A 22625-nucleotide genomic window follows, 5' to 3' on the forward strand; every position below is an offset into this window, starting at 1 on the left:
ACACACACACACACACACTCAAGAGCCTCATATTCCATTTACTTCCAAAATAAAAGGATGACCTTTCTCAGTATGCATGCAGCTCACAGTGTGAATTTCACAAAATGGTGGCAATGGAATAAAGAAATACCATCTAAGTAAAAATGCCGTCTAAGTAAAAACCTCACAGGAGGGAATGAGAACAGCAACATGTATGAGCAGACCTGTAACGGCCACTAATCACACAAGAACACTGAGAGAATGTGTGGGGGAAGGTAAAATGAGGAAATGGAAGGATCGTGTCATACACGCCACCTGATCGGACCAAGGGTGTTTTCCAGGGTCAATGACCACACCCGCACAGAGGCCAAGTACAAGAGCAACAGGCAACCCTATCCGGGTAGCTGCCGGAGGACCGTAAAGCACGTCCTCCAACAGATTCCTGCCTTGAGAATGTCAGCTCTTTACAGGAACAAAAGGAAGGGCTACCTGAGGTCTAACTGTAATCGATAAGGAAGAAGTCACTGGTGATGGGCAGCTGCTTCTCAGGCTACTAAGAGTCCCTATAAATAAGCACTGTTGGTAATTTCCAGAGAAGAACAGCTAATGTAAGAGGCAGTATTTAACCAAGCCTAAGAAAATAGCTGTCATATAACCATGAGATAGTCTTTTTGTATAAAATATTTAATGACCTTTCTGTGCTTAACTTCTAAAGGCAATCTCTTCCTCCCTTTTTTTTTTCTTCCTTAAAAATTATCTCCGTGAGGGGCGCCTGGGTGGCTCAGTGGGTTGGGCCTCTGCCTTTGGCTCGGGTAGTGATCTCAGAGTCCTGGGATCGAGTCCCGCATCGGGCTCTCTGCTGGGCGGGGGCCCTGCTTCCTCCTCTCTCTCTCTGTCTGCCTGCCTCTCTGCCTACTTGTGATCTCTGTCTGTCAAATAAATAGATAAAATCTAAAAAAGAAAAAAAAAATTATCTCCATGCAACTGATGAAATGAAGTACCTCTTGGTGGCTATAACTGTCTTTACTATTCTTCTGAGTTTCATATTATCTACAAATTGAGTTACGTGCGACGGTACACAGCCGTGGTTCTCAACCAGGGGCAGTCTGGCCATCCTGCCCACCCTAGGGTAATCTGACCACGTCTAGAGGCATATTTGGTTGTTACGACAGCTGTGGGGAGGGGGATACGCTACTAGCCTCCAGCAGGTGGAGGCCAGGGATGCTGCTAAACACCCTACAATGTACAAGCCAAGCCTCCACAACAAAATGTTATCTGCTCTCAGATGTCCACAGTGCCAAGGCTGAAAAACCCTGGTGTGTAAGTAGACCCGCTACTGAAACTTAGAAACCAAAATGACGTACATACATTTTCCTGGTGTATATATCTGAATTCTTGCTACCTTCTATCTGATTTAGTAAGCAAGCAATTTCACATAACAAAATATTCCTCAGTATCCAAACTCCTTACCATCAGAACTCAAAACCAAACATCTGCAAAACAAAAGATACTTGTATTTAGCAATTTTATGACTAATACAAAACTCAGAAGAATCACAACAACTACCATTATCCGCTTAAAAATACTCCATTTTGCAATTATGCGAAGAAGATTTTACAGGAAGAAAAATAAAAATACCAGAAGATACTGGTGTAAGAAGTTTGGCATAAAGTCAGTAAATATTTTGCATAAAGAGTATCACATATTAAACTCCATTGATAGATGATAGCTATTTCCTCAGACTTAGCCAGTAATTCCTTGTGGCTGTTCAATTTCCCACTGCATCACTCTGAGTCAACAGGGTTTCAGCTTCCTCCTCCTCCCTTCTAAAATCTTCAGGCATCATGTCACCACAGAACACAGCACCTAGGAAACCACATAAGCCACTGCAGAAATAATTGCATTCCAGTGCCTTCCGCTTCATAAAGATGAGAAGAAGCCGAACATTTATTCAGTTTGGCTAAAGGATGACTAAAGGTGGTAGGGAAAAATCATTATTGCCTACAACCATCTGTACCACTGTGAAGACAAATCGCCCCAGTAGAATCATATACACATATTAGAGACAGAAAATACCAGGGTTATAAAACCACATGCATATGCGGCTCGGGCTAAGACACCCTTCTGTTATATAAAGCAGTAATTCGTCATGTGGCTTGTAGCCAAAACAGACCTCTGACCACCTAAACAATGCCCACCGAGGCAGTGCAGCACCGAGTGCCGACAGACAAGAAGGACGCTGTGGCAGACCAGAGAGGTGGAGGAGCGCCGGATTCACCTGAATCGAGAGAAACAGATGCCCTTCCCATCCAAGATGCCATCAAGGGTCTTAAAGTTGCTCTCTTTTGTATGCTTAACCGCTTGTCCTGCAGCCTGGCGGGCTGAGCGATCTGTCTGGCCAGCAGGTGTGAAGAGATCTCTGTGCTCTGAATAAACTGGGTCTGACGCATGGTATTGGCACAAGCCAAAACCCACAAAGCCCATACCCGGATGGTCTAGAATCGAGTCCTGATTGCTCCTTATCAGTTCTTTAACCTTCAGCAAGTCACTCGGCCTCTACGGCACCTACCTTTCCTCACATGTGAGGAGAGGACAACAATGGCATGCACTTCCCCAGATTTAGGGAGGATTAAATGAGGTGTCACATGAAAGCACTTAGCATGAGCCTAGACTGTAAGTACTCAACGAATAAACGCACTGTTCTGCATAATCACATCTGCTCACTGAAATCCTCACCCAAGCTCACACATGACCCTCAGAAGCCGGTACTATTACTCTGTTCCCGAGAAGAGAAGGAAGTAGAAGCAGTATGCGTACAATACAATCTGCCTACGATAAACCAATGCACCATAAGGCTTGACAGAATGACCTAAACACGTACATTTGAGCAAAAATCACACTTGTGAATCAAATGGATGCTCAGAAAATCGTTACGAATAATGTGATCACTGATCACTGTGTGTAAACACACCTTCCCCTCAGAAGTTTCCTGCTGGAACACCTCCATTTTAAAATTCTGTAGTAGGTGTGTAAACAGTGAGCTGTCATGAAATACGGCTGCCTTCAAACTGAGGGCAACAAAAAAACATACAGAAAGACTTAAAAATTGGTTGGGGGTGGGTGAAGATTAAGGTCTGGAGCCCAGAGACTTAAAATCATAAAAATCAGATATGGTCCCCAAATGTCTAAATTCTGTTATTTCAACAAATAAGCTAGAGAATGGATTTTAAAAATGGAAGGGGACAGTCAATATTTACATCCTGGAAAAGAAAGAACAACTTCATATTTTCTGTGCTCTCACTTAAAGACCTCCACACATGTCATCGTCACAGCTGCAGCCACATAAAAGCAAGTGGGCCCGGTGTTCCCTGGCAGTGTCTCTAACTTCACATGCCTGCCATCATCAGCCCACTAGCGACTCCACTGGCAGCAACTTAGAAAAGAACCCAGCAATAAACATAAACTTACCATTCCAATCAGATGCAGGCAGAGAAACTGCTCCCGGCTCAGCTACATTCATGCAAGAACAAGAACCCGGCCCAGGCTGTGGGGCCTGGGGCCAAGACCACAATAACGATCTTGCAGAAGCAACTCAGACCTAGGGCCGGGCCGCGGGTAACAATGCTTGGCATAACCAGTTGAACCATACCAGGAACAACGCTTCCTTCAGGTGCCACGCCACCATGTCAATGGAAACTTAAGAATACACCTGGCAGCTAGCTGCCACCATTTCAACTTATTTTCAAAGGAAAATTTCCAGAATGCCAAGGATGTTCAAAATACCTAAGTGGGAAACACAGCTAGCTGTCATTATGCCACTGCCTCATGGTTTCTTCCTTCCTGTGCCATCTGTATCTTGTACTGTCCCCAGCCTCCCTCCCACAAACACACACATACACACCCTCCATGGGGTCTTCAGAGCTCTGCTCAGGAAGTGCCTTCAGAGGAGGAAGACTTCTCTGACCAGCCCGAGTTAGGTGACCTGTCCTCCAGGTTCTTCTCAACCCCTCGGCACCACGGGCATACCTGGTGTTTCTAAACTAGAGCACTCATCAAGTGTTCAGCATCATTTGAAAACCATATCTATCTCCTCCATTAGACCGGGAGCCACATGAGCCCAAAGACTATTTTTGGTCATTCTCATACCTCTAGAGACCAGTACAATGGTTTACCTTAACACAGATACTCAGTAAATGCTGCATGAATCAATGAATGAGGTTCAGAATTGATCTGAAGATAAGGAAGATACCAGGGACAGAAGCATGGCTTGAGAATGGTGGAAGTAGGTCATTTAAAAATGGGTTCAAGAATGCTCCTGTTCTGTTTCATTTACAGCCTTAGCTCCTGCTGCATTCCTCCTCTTTCCACACATATGTTAAGGTATTACTCTAAGATTAATCTACTGGACAAACATGGTTAAGGACCACAACAAAGAACAAGACATAGCAAGGACAAAATCAGAGAAATTCTCAATTTTATTTAAAAAAAAAAAAAAACAAACAAAGAAGAGAGGAAGCTCATTATATCGAGTAATAAAAATATTTTAAGTTATTTTTAAGTCCTGAGTTCTGTTTTTTGGGTTTTCGAGCAGATTTACTTTGCAACAACACTGGTTTCTACACTCTAGTCCTTGGGAAGAATCAGGAACCCTGAGCTGGGGTCCAAGCTTCCCTAGGACAGGTGTAAAAGGGAGGTTAAAAGATTCAACTTTTTTTTTTTTTTTTTTAGATTTTACTTATTTATTCGGCAGACAGAGATTACAAGTAGGCATAGAGGCAGGCGGGGGAGGGGGGGGGAGGGAGCAGGCTCCCCGCTGAGAAGAGAGCCGGATGTGGGGCTCGATCCCCGGATCCTGAGATCATTACCTGAGCCAAAGGCAGAGGCTTCAACCCACTGAGCCACCCAGACGCCCCTCAACTTTTTTTAATGAAAGAATTCATCTTCTGACAGAGGTGGCAAAAGTTTAACTAGCCCTAGTGACATAACTAGAAAAGAAATAATGCTTTTGATGGTCCCACCTTCATCTTTTTCTTTAATCCACACATGTAATAGTCACAGTTGCAACCAAATAAAATGAAGTATGTTAGTCACTGGGGAGATTTTCTAACTCTGATAATTTCGCAGACTTTGGTGGCTGCCACTCGAGGAGAACCCAGTAAAATAAACTCAGATTTCAGAGTCCCACTAAGAAGTGAAAACTAGATGTGGGCCGAGAGCTAAATTTCAGGTCTATAAATGGCAAGGGGCGATCTAAACTTTAGAAATATCATTCAGGGTCACCTCGGTGGCTCAGTGGGTTAAAGCCTCTGCCTTTGGCTCGGGTCATGATCCCAAGGTCCTGGGATAGAGCCCCAAGTTGGGCTCACTGCTCAGCAGGGGGCCTGCTTCCATTTCTCTCTCTCTCTGCCTGCCTCTCTGCCTGCTTGTGATCTCTGTCAAATAAATAAAATCTTTAAAAAAAAGAAAAGAAAAGAAGGAAGTATCATCATTCAACATCATTGCATTTGTCTCCTCGGCCAAGAAAGGAGCCAAATAAGCAGTTCTCACAGCACTACATGATAATATATGTACTACACCCTTTGGAAACTACTTATTTTTTTTATACTGCATACATGCCAGACCCCATCTCACAATTAATTATTGGCAGGAGATTATACAAAAAAGTAAAACTGAAACATTTTTGTTAATTATAGGTTAAATAGGAATAAAAAATAACAACTGTGAGAACACCAACTGCAATCTTGGGCAGGCAGGAGCCAGATGTAGCCCCCAAGTCTAGAAGGCCCTCTTGCCAGTTCACCCATGCCATCAGCCAAGAATAAGATTATCACAGACCACTTGGGGAATGATGTCCTGCTCATCTAGGTCAGCAAGGAGTATGGAAATCAAGCCTTACAAGACACAACAGAATAATCCAGAACACTGACCTGAGAACAGAGAACACAGTGAGGAACCCAAGTGTAAGCCTGACTTACACACACTTAGAACGGACCAGCAGGCTAAGAAACTTGGAAGAGTGCCCCCTGGGCAGAGGTCTAGTGCCCCCTAGTGCATTCAAAGGAGAAATAATTTTTTTATTTCTCCCCAAACTATGGATAATGTGCTCCTATTTGTACAGACATTTTATCACTAAGTGGACCTTATCATGTTGATAAAAAAATGTGAAAGAGGTAAGAAAAGCCTGACATTAACATAACTTAAGTATTATAATAGCTAATGATCTGGTTATGCATACTAATACCAACTGTAAACTGCCTTTTACTTTAGAAAGAGGACACCTTTTCGTATATATCAATATATATGGGCTCTTCTTCATGATTCTCACAGACCCTCTTACTGGCTTGAAGAAATCCTTGTAGCAAATATTTTAGCTAGTGGGCATGCAAATAAGAATAGCTAGTACTTACTGAGTGCCTGACATATGCCCAATAGCTTAAATATATTATCTTTTACAATCCTCACACGACCCCTGACCAAAGTACTCTTACAATCCCCATTTTGCAGATGAAAAGATGTAGAATATCTCACAGCTATAGGTAAGACTCTGGCATCTGATTCCATGGCCTGTAATCTCTAACCCCTATGTTACATACCACCTCCTAAGTAACATTTGCTGCTCTGGACCAGCTGTGTTTTGGGAAATTACACATACAAAACCCATACCATATATATGTGTGTGTGTGTATGTGTGTGTGTGTGTGCGTGCATGTGTGCATGTGTGTGTGCATGTGTGTGTGTGGATGTATTTTTAATTTAGAGTCAGAAAACAAATATTAAGTCATAACAAGAATAGTTACCAATGTTCACTGTGTGCTGGGCACTGTTGTAAGCAATTTACCACTATTAATTCACTTAATCCTTACAAACCCTATGAGGCAGATACTATTTTTAATCTCTTTTTCACAGTTGAAGTAGGCAGGGAAAGGGTGAAGTAGCCTGGCCAAGATCACCAACGTGAAGATTCGAACACAGATAATCGGCCCCCAGAGTCTGTACTCCTGTTACATATCTTGCCTCTCAAAAAATATTTTTTCAAACTACCTCAAACTACTTCTTTTCTCATAGTGTGAGCTAAAGAATCAATACTTGCCTCTTTAAGCACCATACAAGGAAAACAACTGTACAAGAGCAAACCAATTTCTAAAGCTTCAATTCAAATTTGTCTCAAAAGATGTCCTTCCCTACCTCAGTACTGCACAGAGCGAGTCAAAACTCATTCTTCACAGCACACCTGCCAACTCTGTCAAGTAACACTAAGTCAGCTTAGCAATTCCTTTCACTACAAATAACCTGGGCTGAACAAACTCACAGGATACATTTAATAAACAGAAAAAACGGTGCCTATACCAACTCACAAAAGAGGCAAAATACACTGAACAATAAGAACTGTCAATTATCAGTAGCTTCAGGTCATATAGTAATAAAACGAAGGTGCCCATTCCAAAGCTCCAAGGAAGTCATACACTGAGCTGCTTGAAATTCAAAAGTGACCTAACTGCTCTGCCTTCATCTTCACATTGCAAGGGCCACCAGGCTCAGAGTCTGGATCTGCACTGTGAGGAAAAAGCCACACATCGCATAGTTAAATCATTCTCAATATGGGGTGAAATTTCAATCTCGGGCTCATTCTCCACTATTGCAATATCCAAGAAAGAAATTCTACAACAGAAGCACAATGAGCACAATTTGATTTTTGAAAATATATTCAAGGCACCAAGCTGGGTATTTAATATTGTTTTCTTTTCTGTAGTGCGGTAGGTTTTCTATTTCAGACAGCTAAGAATCCCTTACAGATTAGTCTAATTTGCTAAATTGAGATACTCAGTGTTTTACTTTTCTTATCTGCCTTTTTATGGTCTATCTGGGTGGACTTAATTGGCACATGTGAGCAGATGAAATACCCTCAGTTAGGAGTCCAGATCTCACAGAGTAAATTAAGACTGATGCACACAATTAGGCGCTGGAGCTGGGAATGAGAGGTGTGTGCAGAGCACGAAGCAGAATTAGTCTTCATTTGTGTCTCAGCTTCGTCATTTAAAAGGAGCCAAGATTCTCTCTGAGAGAACTCTGTAAGGGAGTAACTTTTTCTTCTCTCTTTAAAATACGGACTCCGGGGGGGAGGGGGGGGGCGTATTTCCTGAGAAATTAACTCCCAGAAACTGATGATAAGAAAAATCTTCAAATCATTAGGTTTCTTGATCAAAGTAGGTTTAGGTTTCTTGATCAAATTTAAACTTCTAATAAATTCAGATTTTAGAGAACAAATGATTTTTTTAAAAAAGTTATAAGCTCTACAATGTAATCTGGCCTTCCTTCCCGAATGTGCTAAATCATCATCCAAGGCAAACAAAGATCCAACTAAAGAACAAATGAAACAATCGCAGTGCAAAGGGAGCCAGCTCTGGGCAAAGAGAAGGCAGCTCTGGGAGGACAATAAGATGGAGACACGCAGCTAGGAGAGTGGTTCTAGGAGGCTTGGCCTCCTAGGAACGGTACCCACAAAAAGTGTGGAGGTGGTCCCCATCAAGAGATGGCGGAATCCTGCTGCTGAAGCAATGCTCTTCTCAGTCCACTGTACTGACCAAGCCGATAATCACTCCCGCCTACCCCAATCCCCTTCAGACCCCCTCCCCTTCCCCCAGGCTTCTCTATCTATGTTCTCTTGGGCAAATTAAGTGAGCTTTCTGGGCTCAGGTTCCTAGTTCCTCAGGGTTGTGAGGATTAAACCAGCAAGCCCACTTGACATGAAGCACTGCCAAGTACTATGCATTCAGTGATGCTAGCTATAGTTGTTCTCAGAGAACCTCCTTCCATCCCCTACATGCCACCCTTGCTCAGGCCATCAAAGCCTCCAAATTTCCAAACCCAAGAGACGTTTTTCAACATTTACCCCACTTGGCTTGAACCCTGTAAGCATCTGAAAACACTGACAGCCTTTCTCTTCTCAGTCTCTTTTTCTTCTTCTCTTCATGTATATACAACCAAACCCTCCAAACCAGGATCCAATCCACCCCTGGCCATAGGGGCCCAGGGCTCAAGAGGAAGGACAACGGAGATACTGTTTACTCAGATGATTAAGCCTTGCAGTGTGAAGACACTGTGTAAGATATGCATAATGAATGGAGCCATTTAAAGTTAGTCACATAAGATAAAGTAAAATTTTAAAAAGGGGGGCTGAAAAGAAAAATCTTTAAGGTTTAAAGACATTTTATTAAATGGATTAGAATCCAGTTACACCAACAGGCATCATGACTACAGATGCAGGTTAAACAAGATATGACACAAATCCTATCCCCATCCACACATTATCTGTCAAGTCTTCTAGACTCCCTATAATCTCCCCAAGTCCCCATGCAAGCGACTTAGGTTTTTGGTTGTTTCCATCAAAGGGAGGTGGAGGCAGCTATGTACTGATTCTTGGCGCCACCTTGTGGTCATATCTAGATATCGCACATTCCACCCAATCCCACAAACAGAAGGAAAATGACATTTACACAACTCTGTCCTGGCTTCAAATCCCAGCTCTATCTCTTAACAGTGAGATCACAGGAAAGTTGATCAACCTGAACAGGACATGATCAAATGTTTGAACCTCTTACTATAACTTTAATAACTGAAAGATATGTATGCGCAGGATCAAAGCCTGGAATGAAATGTAGACAAATAACACAAAAAATAGAGATGTAAGTAGTTATTTCATCTTAATGTTATCATAAGTTCACTATTTAAAAAAAACAAGGAATCATCAGAAGTGCAAGGTGGAGAGTGTGGAAAGCCTTCAAACCATTCACAGGGAGCAACTCAAATCGGTTTCAGGCTGTGACCTCTGCAGCTTGGTCCCAAGGACCTGATAATCTGAGAAGACTTAGGCACCACCTACTCAAGAGTCTGGGAAATCTACTGCCACTCGCTGAGGTGGCAGTGGAATGCGAGAGGGGGCAGATTTATTCCAGCAGCAATACCAAACTGATTCTGGGCTAGAGTAGGGGAAAAAAGCATTTCATTTTCAAACCCCAACATCCTTACCCACAGTTCTTTCCAACAGTCTCAAGGGCTTCCTCAGTGGGAACACAGTAAGGGCCTGTAATGATAAGGAATGCTACCAACCTCACCTCAGAATCAGCGGGAGCTCAGTCAATGTACCCACACAGTGCCCAGCTCCTCCCACCCCTGACCTGGAGCCTCAGACGCTCTAGGCTGAGTCTGGAAGATGCTTTCCAGGTGATTCTGAAGCATCTGGTCTGATAGGAAGGAAATGATCTATTACATACAGCAAGTAGCTGAATGAACTAACCTCAGTTCCCCTTCAAGCCCTCCCCTATATAAACAAACTTATGCAGGGTATATATAAAGATTTTAGAGAAACAAATACAAACTGAATCTGCCAAAAGCCACAACCTCAAAAAGGAAAACAGTATATAAAACCTATTTATACACAACATGTACTTCCCAAACTTGACAGTGCATCAAACCACCTAGAAAAGCTTCTAAATATTACTGCTTGGTAGCCCCATGCTAGCCTTCTTGAATCAGCACCTCCAACGGCAGGGCTCCCAGGTGATTCTGCAGATTCAGGCCATGGTGGGGTAACCTCTGCTTTAGTCTACGCTCACTGCCAAGGAAATACAGCCCATCAGGTTAGCAACTTAAATAATAACGTCTGGCAAACAGAAACAGAAAGAAGAGCTTCAGGGTATGGGTTTAAGTCAAAGGCTAAACACTAGCCCTACTTGTGCCAGCAGGAGACAACGTGTATTTGGAAATTCATCCTCTCACTCGGGATGGAACCTGACCTACAGCCCAAGCCTGACCCAAGCAGTGCTGACTGCTGCCAGAGAAGGAAGCCAGAATTGGTGGCATTTTTTGTTGGTGCTGTATCTCAAGGTTGGCAAACGGCTGGCATGAAGGCTGCTGCTTCCCCCAGGCCCCCATGCCCATGGCAGAGACCACTAATGGACTGTGCCACTCTTGCCTGAAGAGCCCAAAGAGGGTCTGTTCCCCACCACCCCCCGAACAGACTGCCACTACCCAAGATGGGAACTGTTCGGCAAGGCAAGGGCCTGTGCCTGACCTGTCCTGCGGCGGATGGCTTAGAAGCCAGGCACCACCTGGCAACGGCGGATTGCTTAGAAGCCAGGTGACCACCCCACCAATCCAAATGAGAAATAATGTGCCTCCAAAGCAAACAAGTATTTTCCCTCTCAGTAACCTGCACCCTAAGGTCTATTTCAAAATATCTGAACTACTCAATAGACAAAGCCCTGTGCTAGAATTAATCTCCTCCCCAAAATCTTTGGTGTCTGAATTCATTATTCCCTTCACATTGGGCCTACTGGTGACTGTGTCCCCTAATAAAAGTTCACAAATTCCTTGCTGGAAACCCTAGTCCTGGTCCTAGAGCACACGTATGCATTCATGCAGCGAGAACAAGGAGGAAACAATGGGAGTTGCCTTCTATCTCATCTGTTCATCAATCAGGAACACTAAGTAACAAGGACTGCTGATCTTTGATTACCTTGAGGAGAAAGGTGCACCTATGTCTGGTCTTCTAGGCCACCCTGACCTGTTCTGGCTGTACAGACTGGATGAGGTAAGTGACATGTAAGTGTTCACCAGGGACACCTAACGCTCCAACACTGAATGTGTGTCATTCCTATTATTTGGCTCCTGGAGCTCCCGGGCCCTAGTTTTGTAAAGCAGCAATGTATTTTAAGAAAAGCTGAACAACTAAAAGCAATACCCTAATTGATACTCTGCTCTACAAAATGAAAATTAGAAAATCATGGATGTTTTCTAGGCTCTGCATACTAAGGACATGAGTAAGAACCAACAGAATATGTACTTCTAAGAACTAGCTCATCCGTCCTGGTACATTATCAGAGGTATGAAAATCAGGGAACACCACTAAGGACACAGACAGCCTCCAAATGCAACTCAGTAAAGAGAAGCAAGATACAAATGTGGAAAGGGAAAAATATATGGGCAGTTTAAAACAACGAGTAACACTTCCAAGACTGTTCTGAGGTCTTGGGCTAAGTCAGAGAAAGTAGGATCCTAAGTGCTATTATCCTATTCCAGAAAAGGTTAAGCTCTAGAGAAGGCTTGATAGGAAATTCCCACTTGGCAACAGCTAAAAACAATGATACATAGTTGGCATTACACGCAAAAACTAAGCTAGAGCTAAGGAAAGAACTCTGACAATTGAGCTGAGAGAATTAAGGGGTTAAGATCTGTAGGACTGACTCACTTTCACTTCTAAGCACCACAATGCTCTAAATGAGCATAATAATTAACAGGGCTATAATCAATACAAGAAAACACCTGGCCTAGGAACATATTCCTAAGTTTGAACCATAAAGGAAAACTCATTTTCTATGTTGCAAACTCTATAGGGCTTTATTCTGATCATCTGTCATCAAACCACTGCTAAAGGGAGCCTGAAGTCTTTTTTGGTTTTGTTTTGCTGTTGTTCGTTACAATTTCAATATGTACACAAAGATCAGCAACAACAAGCAACAAAATAAAAAAGCAACTTGTAGTTCTAAAATGTTCTTAATGCTTCTTAGATCCTGCCTTTCCTTTTACCATCCCCCAAACCATAGAGTACCAAAGGAGATGTCATACAAACATTTCAATGTGTTATCTGCAGTTTAACAGCCTTAATAACTGTAGCCATAAAATTTTAAAAGCTACAGTATTTTGGTGGCAATTAGAGTTATTGATATTTCTGAAATTCAGTTGAGATTTTACTGTAACTTCAGCAAAAAACTGGCTTTGATATGGCTTTCGAAGTAACTGTTCTACGGTCTTGAGATTATTAAGAAAAACGTGTTGCCATGAATTTAAACTAAATCCTTATTTAAAATTCAATCAAAATAAGCCACTTCTGCTCAAGATACTAATACATTTAAAATAAATATTGAATGAGAAGAAAGTACTATTCCATTTACAATCAATACGTTGAGATTAACACTTTTATTAATTCTACAGTTAGTTAAGAGAATGACAGTGCTCAAGGTTCAAGAGTATGCAGCCATATCCCTCAAACAGCTCTACAGATATTAAATGTGCAAAATAAAGTTGCAATGAGAAGTAACAAATATAGGGATGCCTGGGTGGCTCAGTTGGTTAAGCAGCTGCCTTCAGCTCAGGTCATGATCCCAGCGTCCTGGGATCAAGTCCCACATCAGGCTCCTTGCTCTGCAGGGAGCCTGCTTCTTCCTCTGACTCTGCCTTCCCCTCTGTCTGCCTGTGCTTGCTCTCTCACTTGCTCTCTCTCTGACAAATAAATAAATAAAATCTTAAAAAAAAAAAAAAAAATTGTGAATTTGTTTAAAAAAAAAAAAAAAAAAGAAGTAACAAATATAAGTCCCTCCTCAACTATGCTACACTGGTCTACCACAGTGTGAGTGTAACAGTTCTCAAGAACCGGATTCAGGTCACAGGTCCTCAACCTCTTTGTGAAAAGAACTATGCCACATCTGCTTTTAAAAGACTAGATAATGTATGTGATAGTCTGGGTGTGGGTCATCAGTTCTCAACAGAAGGAAAAAAATTATCAGGACAGTTTGCATTCACGAAGATCAGCGGAAAGCTACAAGAAACATGATAAATAAGGTCTCCCTGCATAGAAAACAAGAAAAAACTATTGAGGACTGGAAAAAGACCAGCCCGGGAGCAAATACTTAAAAATGAATCCACTAAACAGATTCCCTTTCCCTTGGACCTTCTTAGTGCTGAGTAAGCTCACGTGGGAGGCCGGGGAGGGGCAGGGTCGTGCTTGGTGGGCACACCAGGTACCTACAGCGTCCAGACCATTTTTCAGGGCTCACAAAAAATATGTGGCAACTGACTTCCCAAAGGAACATGATCACCTTCCCTTTCATCTTATTTGCATCATCTACTGAGTCACGGAAAGAAAAGCCAAAGTCAGTGTCCAGCATCAAAACTGAAAAGTGAAAAGGAAGGGCAGGCGATTGCCCGTGAAATGCCTTTCTGGCAGCATGATGGGAGTTCGTAATTCTGCAGGGGACTACTTTCTCAAGACAAGGAAGGAGGGATTTAAGAAAACAAGTTTATACTTTCATATACTAAAGCTTAAATTTCAGCTCCTTTTTGGAAGAAAGTCCTGGACAATTACTTCCCTGCATCAAAAGAAAAAAACCAACCACGCAACATACACGACACAGGCCAGTGTTTTCCTCTTCCTGACCCTCCCTTCTGGGTCCTCTCTGAGGGTAAAGGCACACGGCTCTTGCTTCAGTCCTCTGCATGCCTCTTGCCTGGGCCCTTCCCCTAAGCTCTTCTTCTGAGACATGCCCCAAATCTGAACGAAGATACAAAAGTTAGAGGCATTGGGGATTAGCTCCATTGGGGATTCCAGGGCTCTGCTGGTTCAAGGAGGCTAAGGCTGCAGGGATTCCAACCTTTGGATAAACGGGGGCCTAATACTTAAGCCAAATCTAGAATTCTTATTCAATAAACCTGCAGCCTAAGAGAAAGCAAAGAGCGCAATCTGTTTACAACCTGCAGACTGACCTTAACCGCTGCTTATAATAATCTTCATCTCCATCATCTCGGCATCTCACTACTTTCCGACTTCTTCCTCCACAGGCAGCTTCTGCTTCTTCCCCAGAACTTGGAAGGAAGTCATCCTCGATCTCCTGCCCTGTGACTTTTTTCTGCCGTTTCCGGTGCTTGAGCACAGGCTTCAGTTCATAGTCTGTGTCCTCTGCCGTCAGCTCGGCCCCCTCGGCCTCCTCCAGCTCCTCCTCCGTGGGCAAGTACTCGGACTCTTCACCCTCAGAGCTGCCCTCCACCTTCGGCCTCACGTCAGACTCCAAAGGTTTCTTTCCTTTTGGCAAGCCCACCTTCCCCTGGAAATGAAGAGCCCTTTTCTGGAGCTTCTTCATGTGCTTTTTCAAGCGCTTATCTGTTTTTGAGAGAACTTTGCTTTGCTCATTTGGTTTGTTTTCGTGGAGTGCTGTGCTCAGTTCCGAAGTGACCGAGGCCGGGGTTTTTCTAGAAGCTCTTTTATTACAAGCTTGCTTCTTCCTTTCAAAAGACAATTTTGCTTGATCTGCCAAATACTTTTCAAAACCCGATGCTTCGTTGAGCATTAGTTTTCTAGGCTTTTTCTCCTGTTTCTGAGGGATCTGGGTTCCAAAAGGTGTCATCTGGCCCGTGCGGATGAGCTCTTCCCAAGCGGTCTCCTGGGCAGGCATGAGCATGCTGCCGAGACAGGACGGCCCCGGTTCTGAAAGAGGGATGACAGTGCATTGGGCACTAGCGGAAACCTTTCCAAGAGCACAACACAAATGGTCACTTCTCCAACAAACAGCAACTATGATTAACTCACATTTTTAAAACATACCATGGATGGGGGCACCCGGTGGCTCAGTCTTTTGGGCCTGCAATTCTTGGTTTCAGCTCAGGTCATGGTCTCAGGACTGTGAGATTGAGACCTCAGCGGGCTCTGCACTCAGTGCAGTCTGCTTTAAGATTCTTTCCCCCCCTCCTGCTTCCTTCCCCTCTACTCCACACCCCACTCGCATGTGTGCTCTCTCTCTTAAAAAAATAAAAATTTTTAAAAATTAAAACATACCATGGATGTACAAAAGCATATTGTGTATAAAGAAGAGAACAACATTTATTATAGCATTCATCATGCCAAATTCAATATACTGAGTCAAAAAGCTGAATCCTCAAAAACTTTTTCTTTTTTCTTTTTTTTTTTAAGATTTTATTTATTTATTTAAGAGAGAGATCACAAGCAGGCAGAGAGGCAGGCAGAGAGAGAGGAGGAAGCAGGCTCCCCACTGGGCAGAGAGCCCAATGCAGGGCTCGATCCCAGGACCCTGAGATCATGACCTGAGCCAAAGGCAGAGGCTTAACCCACTGAACCACCCAGCTGCCCCTCTCAATAACTTTTTCTAAAATAATGCATTATAAATATACTCTCTATGCAGCCAGAGACAGACCTACCCATATGTAACGTTCAGACAAATGTGTCTGTTTCCTTATCGAAGAACAGCCCCCCCCCCCCCAGGAAGCACTCTCCCAAGTTTCCATGCCATTTCGAGTACCAGGACCCGCACAGACTTAAAATGCAAGAAACAGCAAAACTGCAAATGTATAAAGAATCAACATGCACCTGAATAGGTAAAAGTTAAATGTTTGCTCCACACAATGTGGCTATTTAAATTTAAGTTGAAAACTCAGATCCTCAAACACACTTGCCATATATCAAGTGCTCGACGAGCCGGGTGGGGCTAAGGACGACCACAAGGGACAGCACAGACAGCACTCCCATCACTGCCAGCAGGTCTACAGAACAGCACTGTTAGATGTGCACCTGACAGAACGGAGGGTGTAAACGGGAAGTTCGGTCTTAATAACATAAAGTCACCCGGAAATCTCTGAACTTCATCTCGAGTAGCACTACTTTACCCAGAGCCGAAACTCCAACAGAAGTAGGGCTGAGCATAAGGAATTCACATTCCACAATCTACGTTTCTCGCGGTGCAGTAACACCGCAGCCCGTTCTTCACTAAACTTGCAGTGAAGAAAAATACACATCAGGAAGTGCACAAATGCCAAGTGTACAGCTCAGTTACTTTTCACAAAAAAAACACACTGCACACCCATCTCCAGATCGAGAAACAGAACCTGCTAGCACCACCAGATGCACCTGTGATGGCACGTCCCAGTCTCTAACCCACTCCCAGAATAAAGACCCACCACACTATTAACACTACAAACAAGCTGTCCCTGGCTTTGAGCTTTATGTAAACGGAAATGTTGGTACACTTGTGTCACCTTATTTGGCTCAACATTACACTTGATAGTCATCCCCATTCTTGAATACAGCTGCAGTTGCTGGTTTTCACTGTTGTTAGTATTCTATCACATGGCTACACTGTAATTTTTCCATTCCACTGTTAATGGACATTTGGGTAGTTTCCAGATTTTAGTTACTATGAATTACGTTGCTATGAATATTCCAATACACATCCATCAGTAATTCGTGTATACCTAATTCTTTGGGTATCTTAAGCTTTAGCAGACACTGCCAAACAGTTTTTCAAAATGGTCCTATTAATTTTAAGTTCCACCAACAATGTTTGAGAGTTTCGATGGGTCTACATTCTTGGCATCGTAGCTATTCTAGTAAGTATGCAACGGTACCACTCTGTGGTTGTCATTTGTATTTCCCTACGAACTAAAGGACTAGGGCACCTCTTCATAGATTCGTTGACCTTCTGAATAGCCTCTTTTGAAGAAAATGTTCAGGTCTTTAGCCCTTCCCAAGAGTTCTTTAATACACTCTGGATTCCTGTCCTTCAATTAATACATGTGTTACAAGAATCATCTCCCTTCGGCTTGCCTTTTCACTCTCTCGGTGTTCTCTTTTCAACAGAAGTTGTGAGACAGCTCACTCATCAAACCTTTTCCTTTACCATGAGCATTTTTATGTCTCATTAAGTCTTTGCCCCAAGATCATGAAAATACTTTCCTATGCTGTATTTTAAAAGCCTTGTTTTACCACTCACATTTATATTTAAAATCGATTTTTCATTTATTTCTGTACATGGTGTAAGGGCCCAAGGTTCGTTTTACCTTGGTGTGAATGAATCCAGCACTACTTACTGAAAAGATGATACCTCTTCACAGCACTGCACTGCTGTATCTGTCATAAACCAAGTGACCACGCGGGGGTGGTTCTGTTTGCTGGTCCCTATATTCTGTCCCACGGGTCTATTTGTCTTTCCTTGTGCCCATACGTCACTGTCTTAATCACTGCAGCTTGATAACAGGTCTTGGTATTTTGTTCCTCTTCAAGATGAACTTTTCTTGGCCCAACACATTTTTACATCAATTTCAGAATCAGGTTGTTGATGCCCCCACCCTCACCCTATACTTCCCACCCCAGACTTTCTCCCTCAGAAAAGAAAAGCAAACAAAACCACCCACTGAAATGGTCAGAGGGCCAAAAGGAAAACCAGGAGAGACTGGGATCCTGGAAGGCACAGAAGTATCTGCTGCTACAGACAGGCCAAGTGAAGCAAGGGTGAAAAGGGGCTTCTGGAATTGGGGAAGCAACCACTAATCCTGGGCAAAGTTTTACCAAGGAAGCAAGAGGAGGTAAAATGCAGTAGAAGGTTTTAGGCAGCCAGACAGGAACAAGAAACACGGCCTCTCAGCAGCAGAAAGCCTTGGTCACAGGCCCAATAAATTCTGAGAGACTGAAATGTAAAAGTTCATCTAATGTTTTTTCTATTGCCTCAATTAATTCTTCATAATAATTCTCCCATGTTACGGAATAAACTTCAGAAACTAGTAGAAAATATCTGCTTGAAAAGCTTAAATGCGAAGAAGCCTTAATCTGTATTTCAAATATTAAATGACTGAGCAGCTACCAACAATTTCTAAACACACACCTACACATACACACACACAGACCACAAAGATATTTCATTTCGGAGCTTATGCATTTTCTCAAAACATTCTCCAAAAGACACCCATTCTGGGCAGTAATAAAAACAAAATCGGAGCCATAGTATGATAGCTCTTCTTAAACAAAAGAAGTGATGATGTTTGGAAAGCCTGTCAAATACATCCCAAAAACATATGTAAAAGCAAGTCTATGAATGCTGACTGATGATGCTGGGCTTAAAAATGTAATTCAATCAAGAAGTCAGTTGTCCCTACAAAATTAACTACACAAGAATGCTAAGCTCCCTAATTTATTAAACTAATACCAAGTGTACACCAGCAGTCTCTAGTAGATGGAGTTGAACATTTACTTTCATTCTCCAAATACCCCCTTATAACTTAAGAGATTTGGTTCTGCAGGGGTAGACAATAAAATCTTCCTCATCCGTTTTAACAGTAAGGCAAAGAAAGGGATTTTTCCTGAAACCCCGGCCAGGACTGAGGAGATACCCTCACCGCTACAGGCATCAGGCACCAATTCAAGAACAAAGAGACACTGTTCCCAGTAGCCTCACCTATATCCTCCTCCTCCAGACTGGCATGGTCCACTTCAACTTGTACCTCCGCTCCTCCAAGGATGGCCTGGAGACGTTTTTGTTTTGCTGTGATCTTCTTTAGCTGTTGTTCCTTGAGTGGTAAATATTGAATATAGAAAACAGCAATGAAGTGATTTACTGCTAAATACAAAAGATACATTTAAAAACTTTAATCAAGGCAAAATAAAACAGAAATTCCATATATTACTATTATCATAAAGAACCATATTTGAGCCAAAGGACGTAGGACGTAGGCCTGAAAGCATTCCCATGGGGCGGGCAGGCATGCCTGTCCCCACCCACTCTCCTGGCTGGGCAGCCCAGCTTTCTATGTGCCTGAGCACTGAAGTTCCTGTGCACTGACACTGCACTAGGAGGTGGAACTGCTCTAGTTAGGTTTCCCCACTGCCCACTGGGTAAATGACTAAACTTCTGTTTCTGACTTTAGCAACGGACAGGCTATGAGGTCCATAGGCTGTAGGCAGAAGAAACAAACACAACTGTTCAAACACATAAAAAAGCACCTCTGATCATCTACCGTATGTACAACTGTCCTTTACAGACTTTTATAGTATTCTACCCAATTGCTAGACTTTAAAAGGCATATACATTTGAATATACTCTTTTACCCTACCCACCCCAGACCCCACTTTGTCTTGTCTCCCTCTCTATCACCAGAGCTCAGCTATGCAGCGGTTCCTAGGGCCTCTCCAATTAACTAGGCCTATGGTACCTGGTTGTTCTTCCCAAGGTCAAGAATGTTTAAACACCAAATATGAGAGTGCGATGAGGAGAAATGCTGAGTATAAATGCCGTATTATACTAAACTGCAATTCCTTTTCCTTCAGTTTTCCCTCATTTAATCTCATTTAAACAGCCTTCTAAAAAGAAACAAACAGAGCCTTTCACTCTGAATAGTTTATCTCTAACCATCAAAGGGCTATTTTAGAAAGATAGGAATCTACAGCTGACTTAGACTAGTATGTAAAACGGCCCAAAGTCTGGTTTCACATGCTCCCACAAGAGGCCAGATGTCCTCTCTCTGCTTTGGGGAGACCTCAGCTGCTTGAGGCCACTGCTAGCTCTGACTTTTGGGCTGCTGTTCTGGAGGTAGGTGATAGACGATGGGACGGTGAAGATAACAGACTGGTGAGTGGAAAACAAAAGGAAGCACTCTACAGACATCACTAGTTTAAATAAAGTAAATGAAGTTTAAATAAAAGATGCAAGGACTTTACTCGCAGCAGGGGGTCAACTGCCAGCACAAGGATATCTGCTCGTCATTTTGGATGGCAGAAATCAAATGATCAAAACCAGGCATTCCTATCCACTCTGACCTATTTTCAAAAGGCATAAATTCCAAAAAATGTTACAAACCTCAAAAAAACAGTGTCATAAGTAATAGATATTCCCTACCCTGAGGCTGTACAACCCTAAGTGCAGATCCATCAGTGTGTCTGGGTGGTAATCATAATACCTAAGAGTAGTGACCTTGAGCATATGTGGGGTGATGGCTGTGGCCATAGGAAACACAATAATCAGGACAAGCAGGAGCCAAGCAAAACAAACAAACAAACAAACAAACAAAAAGAAAATTCACACAACACAAGGAGATGGACGTGAGGCCCACATGCCAAACAGGTGCCTAAGCTAGGTAAAAGAAAATGGCACAGCAAGGAAGACTATAATCATCAACATCAACAAGACAGCACACAAAGCCAGCAAGAGAAACTTCTCTCAAGTATGTGTGATGATGTATGTGTGTATTTTAAAAGACGTTCTTTAACATAAGATATTAAACAGAAACAGCTAAAATATTAAACGTGAAAAAGGAACTCAAAATTTTCTATTATACCTATTTCCTTCACATCTTCTTTTCAGAATACTTCCCAAATATTAAATGAACAGCAATGATGACTTTTTCAAAAATGCAATACTTAATGTTATTTGGAATCACCTTATTATACTTCTGTCGTTTTACTGAATCTAGTTTCCTGTTGATGTCTCTGTTGGTGGCAGCTTGAGGGCTAAGTTGTTCAATAATTTTATTGATTTGCCTTAGGGATGTTGTACATGACCTGAAAAACAAAATAAAATGTCTATTTTCCACTCTAGTAACATTTTTTTGTAGTGTAATGTGAAGACAGAAATGCTACAAAGATGTCCTTTTACTTCTTATTAACTGACAGATAAAAGAAACTAAAGCAGAATGCATGTTCTTGTTGCCAAATACACAACTTGAAGGGTTATTACAAGTTTAAGATAACTGCTAGTGTTTTCTTTGATCTGGCTGATTAGAACCAGGCACATTCCCATTTGTAAGCTGTTTCATTCATTCTACATTTTAAGTGACTACCCAATTCAAGAGACTGTGCTAAAACAATGTACAATAGTTGTCCTTTTAAATTAAAATAAAATGATATACGTTGTTTGGTTCTTCAAGATTTTAGTTTTTCAGAGCAGTTTTAGGTTCACAACAAAATTGAGAGGAAGGTACAGAGACTCCGATATAGCCCTTCCCCAAACACACACAAGCTTCCTCATTATCAACTACCCATACATGGGTTTTTAAAGCCCCTTTTGGAAGTAACCCCAAGTCTGGAAAAGTACTAAAAATGCTGACCTTTTTTATAAAGCCAGATACCTGTGACAATATTTTTTTTTCACAATACTGGAAGACTTATTTGCTGTAGCATAATATTTTATAGTGTGACGGGGGGGAACCAATCTCTAACATGATTCTTCTAAAACAGACACAGTAGAATGGTAACTCCCAGTTTTCAAAACACAAATTTAATCTTGACACTTGTATACTTTGCTATTTGTATCCTTTGTGGATATCAGGACTAAGGATGTTATCAATGCAAGTTACTGGTAGTCTAACCACATGTCACCACGGATGTCATGTTCATCCATGAGGTAATTCCTCAGCACTCTGTCACCTAAGCAAGCAGGAGGCACATATCTAAGATCAAATGTGAAAGTATGTTCCTTATCAGGAATCGAGCTCCCGAGACCTAGAATACCATAAGTACTCCGGGGTACCTGCCACTCAGAAGGCCAAGAGAACACACCAGGAAGCTGCTGGCAGAAAACATGTCCTTGAAGTTCCAACCGCCATCTGCACCACAGTGTCCCCAGCCAAGGGTAGCCAATAGCTCCTCATTCTTCCCTCCTCTCCCGTTCCCCATTTGAGACTGCTCCATTCCTCCCCGCACTCCTTTTCTCTTTCAGGCTTGCCTGACACAGCCTAGAACACTAGCCAAGACAGGGCAGACTAGCAATAGTGAAGAAGCTCCACCGTCGCCTGCCCCACCCTTCCAGCCCAGGTCCAGAGCTGCTTCTCCTCCAACACACAAATGAAGTTTCCATGGGACTTCATCTTTTCTATTGAGTCAAAAGTAGGACAGAAGAAAGGAAAGGCAAGGAGTTGTTTCACATTATTTCTCGAAATGCAAATCTGAAAAATTATCAAAAGACGGACATTGGGTTTAGACACAGGAAACTAAAAAGAAACTGAAGGGCAAGAGAAAAATGTGAGGGGTAAGGGCATGATGTGTTCCTGGTGTCTCAAGTTGCACACATCACACCTTTAGGTACACTTCACCTGAAAAC

The 22625-nt window shown here is 42.5% G+C and overlaps 1 protein-coding gene across 1 annotated transcript in view; it reads right to left on the reverse strand.

Annotated features, from left to right (window-relative positions):
• ERCC6 (ERCC excision repair 6, chromatin remodeling factor) overlaps window positions 1-22625 on the reverse strand; it is a 73102-nt gene that overhangs the window by 46152 nt on the left and 4325 nt on the right. The window contains exons 3-5 of the mRNA XM_082718626.1: window positions 20968-21088; window positions 18990-19101; window positions 14518-15235 (exon numbers count right to left, since the gene is read on the reverse strand). Coding sequence (XP_082574752.1) covers window positions 14518-15235; window positions 18990-19101; window positions 20968-21088 — 951 coding nt within the window. The remainder of the gene's footprint in view (window positions 1-14517; window positions 15236-18989; window positions 19102-20967; window positions 21089-22625) is intronic.

This window comes from Mustela nivalis, assembly GCF_964662115.1.
Source record: "Mustela nivalis genome assembly, chromosome: 2".
NCBI lineage: Eukaryota > Metazoa > Chordata > Mammalia > Carnivora > Mustelidae > Mustela > Mustela nivalis.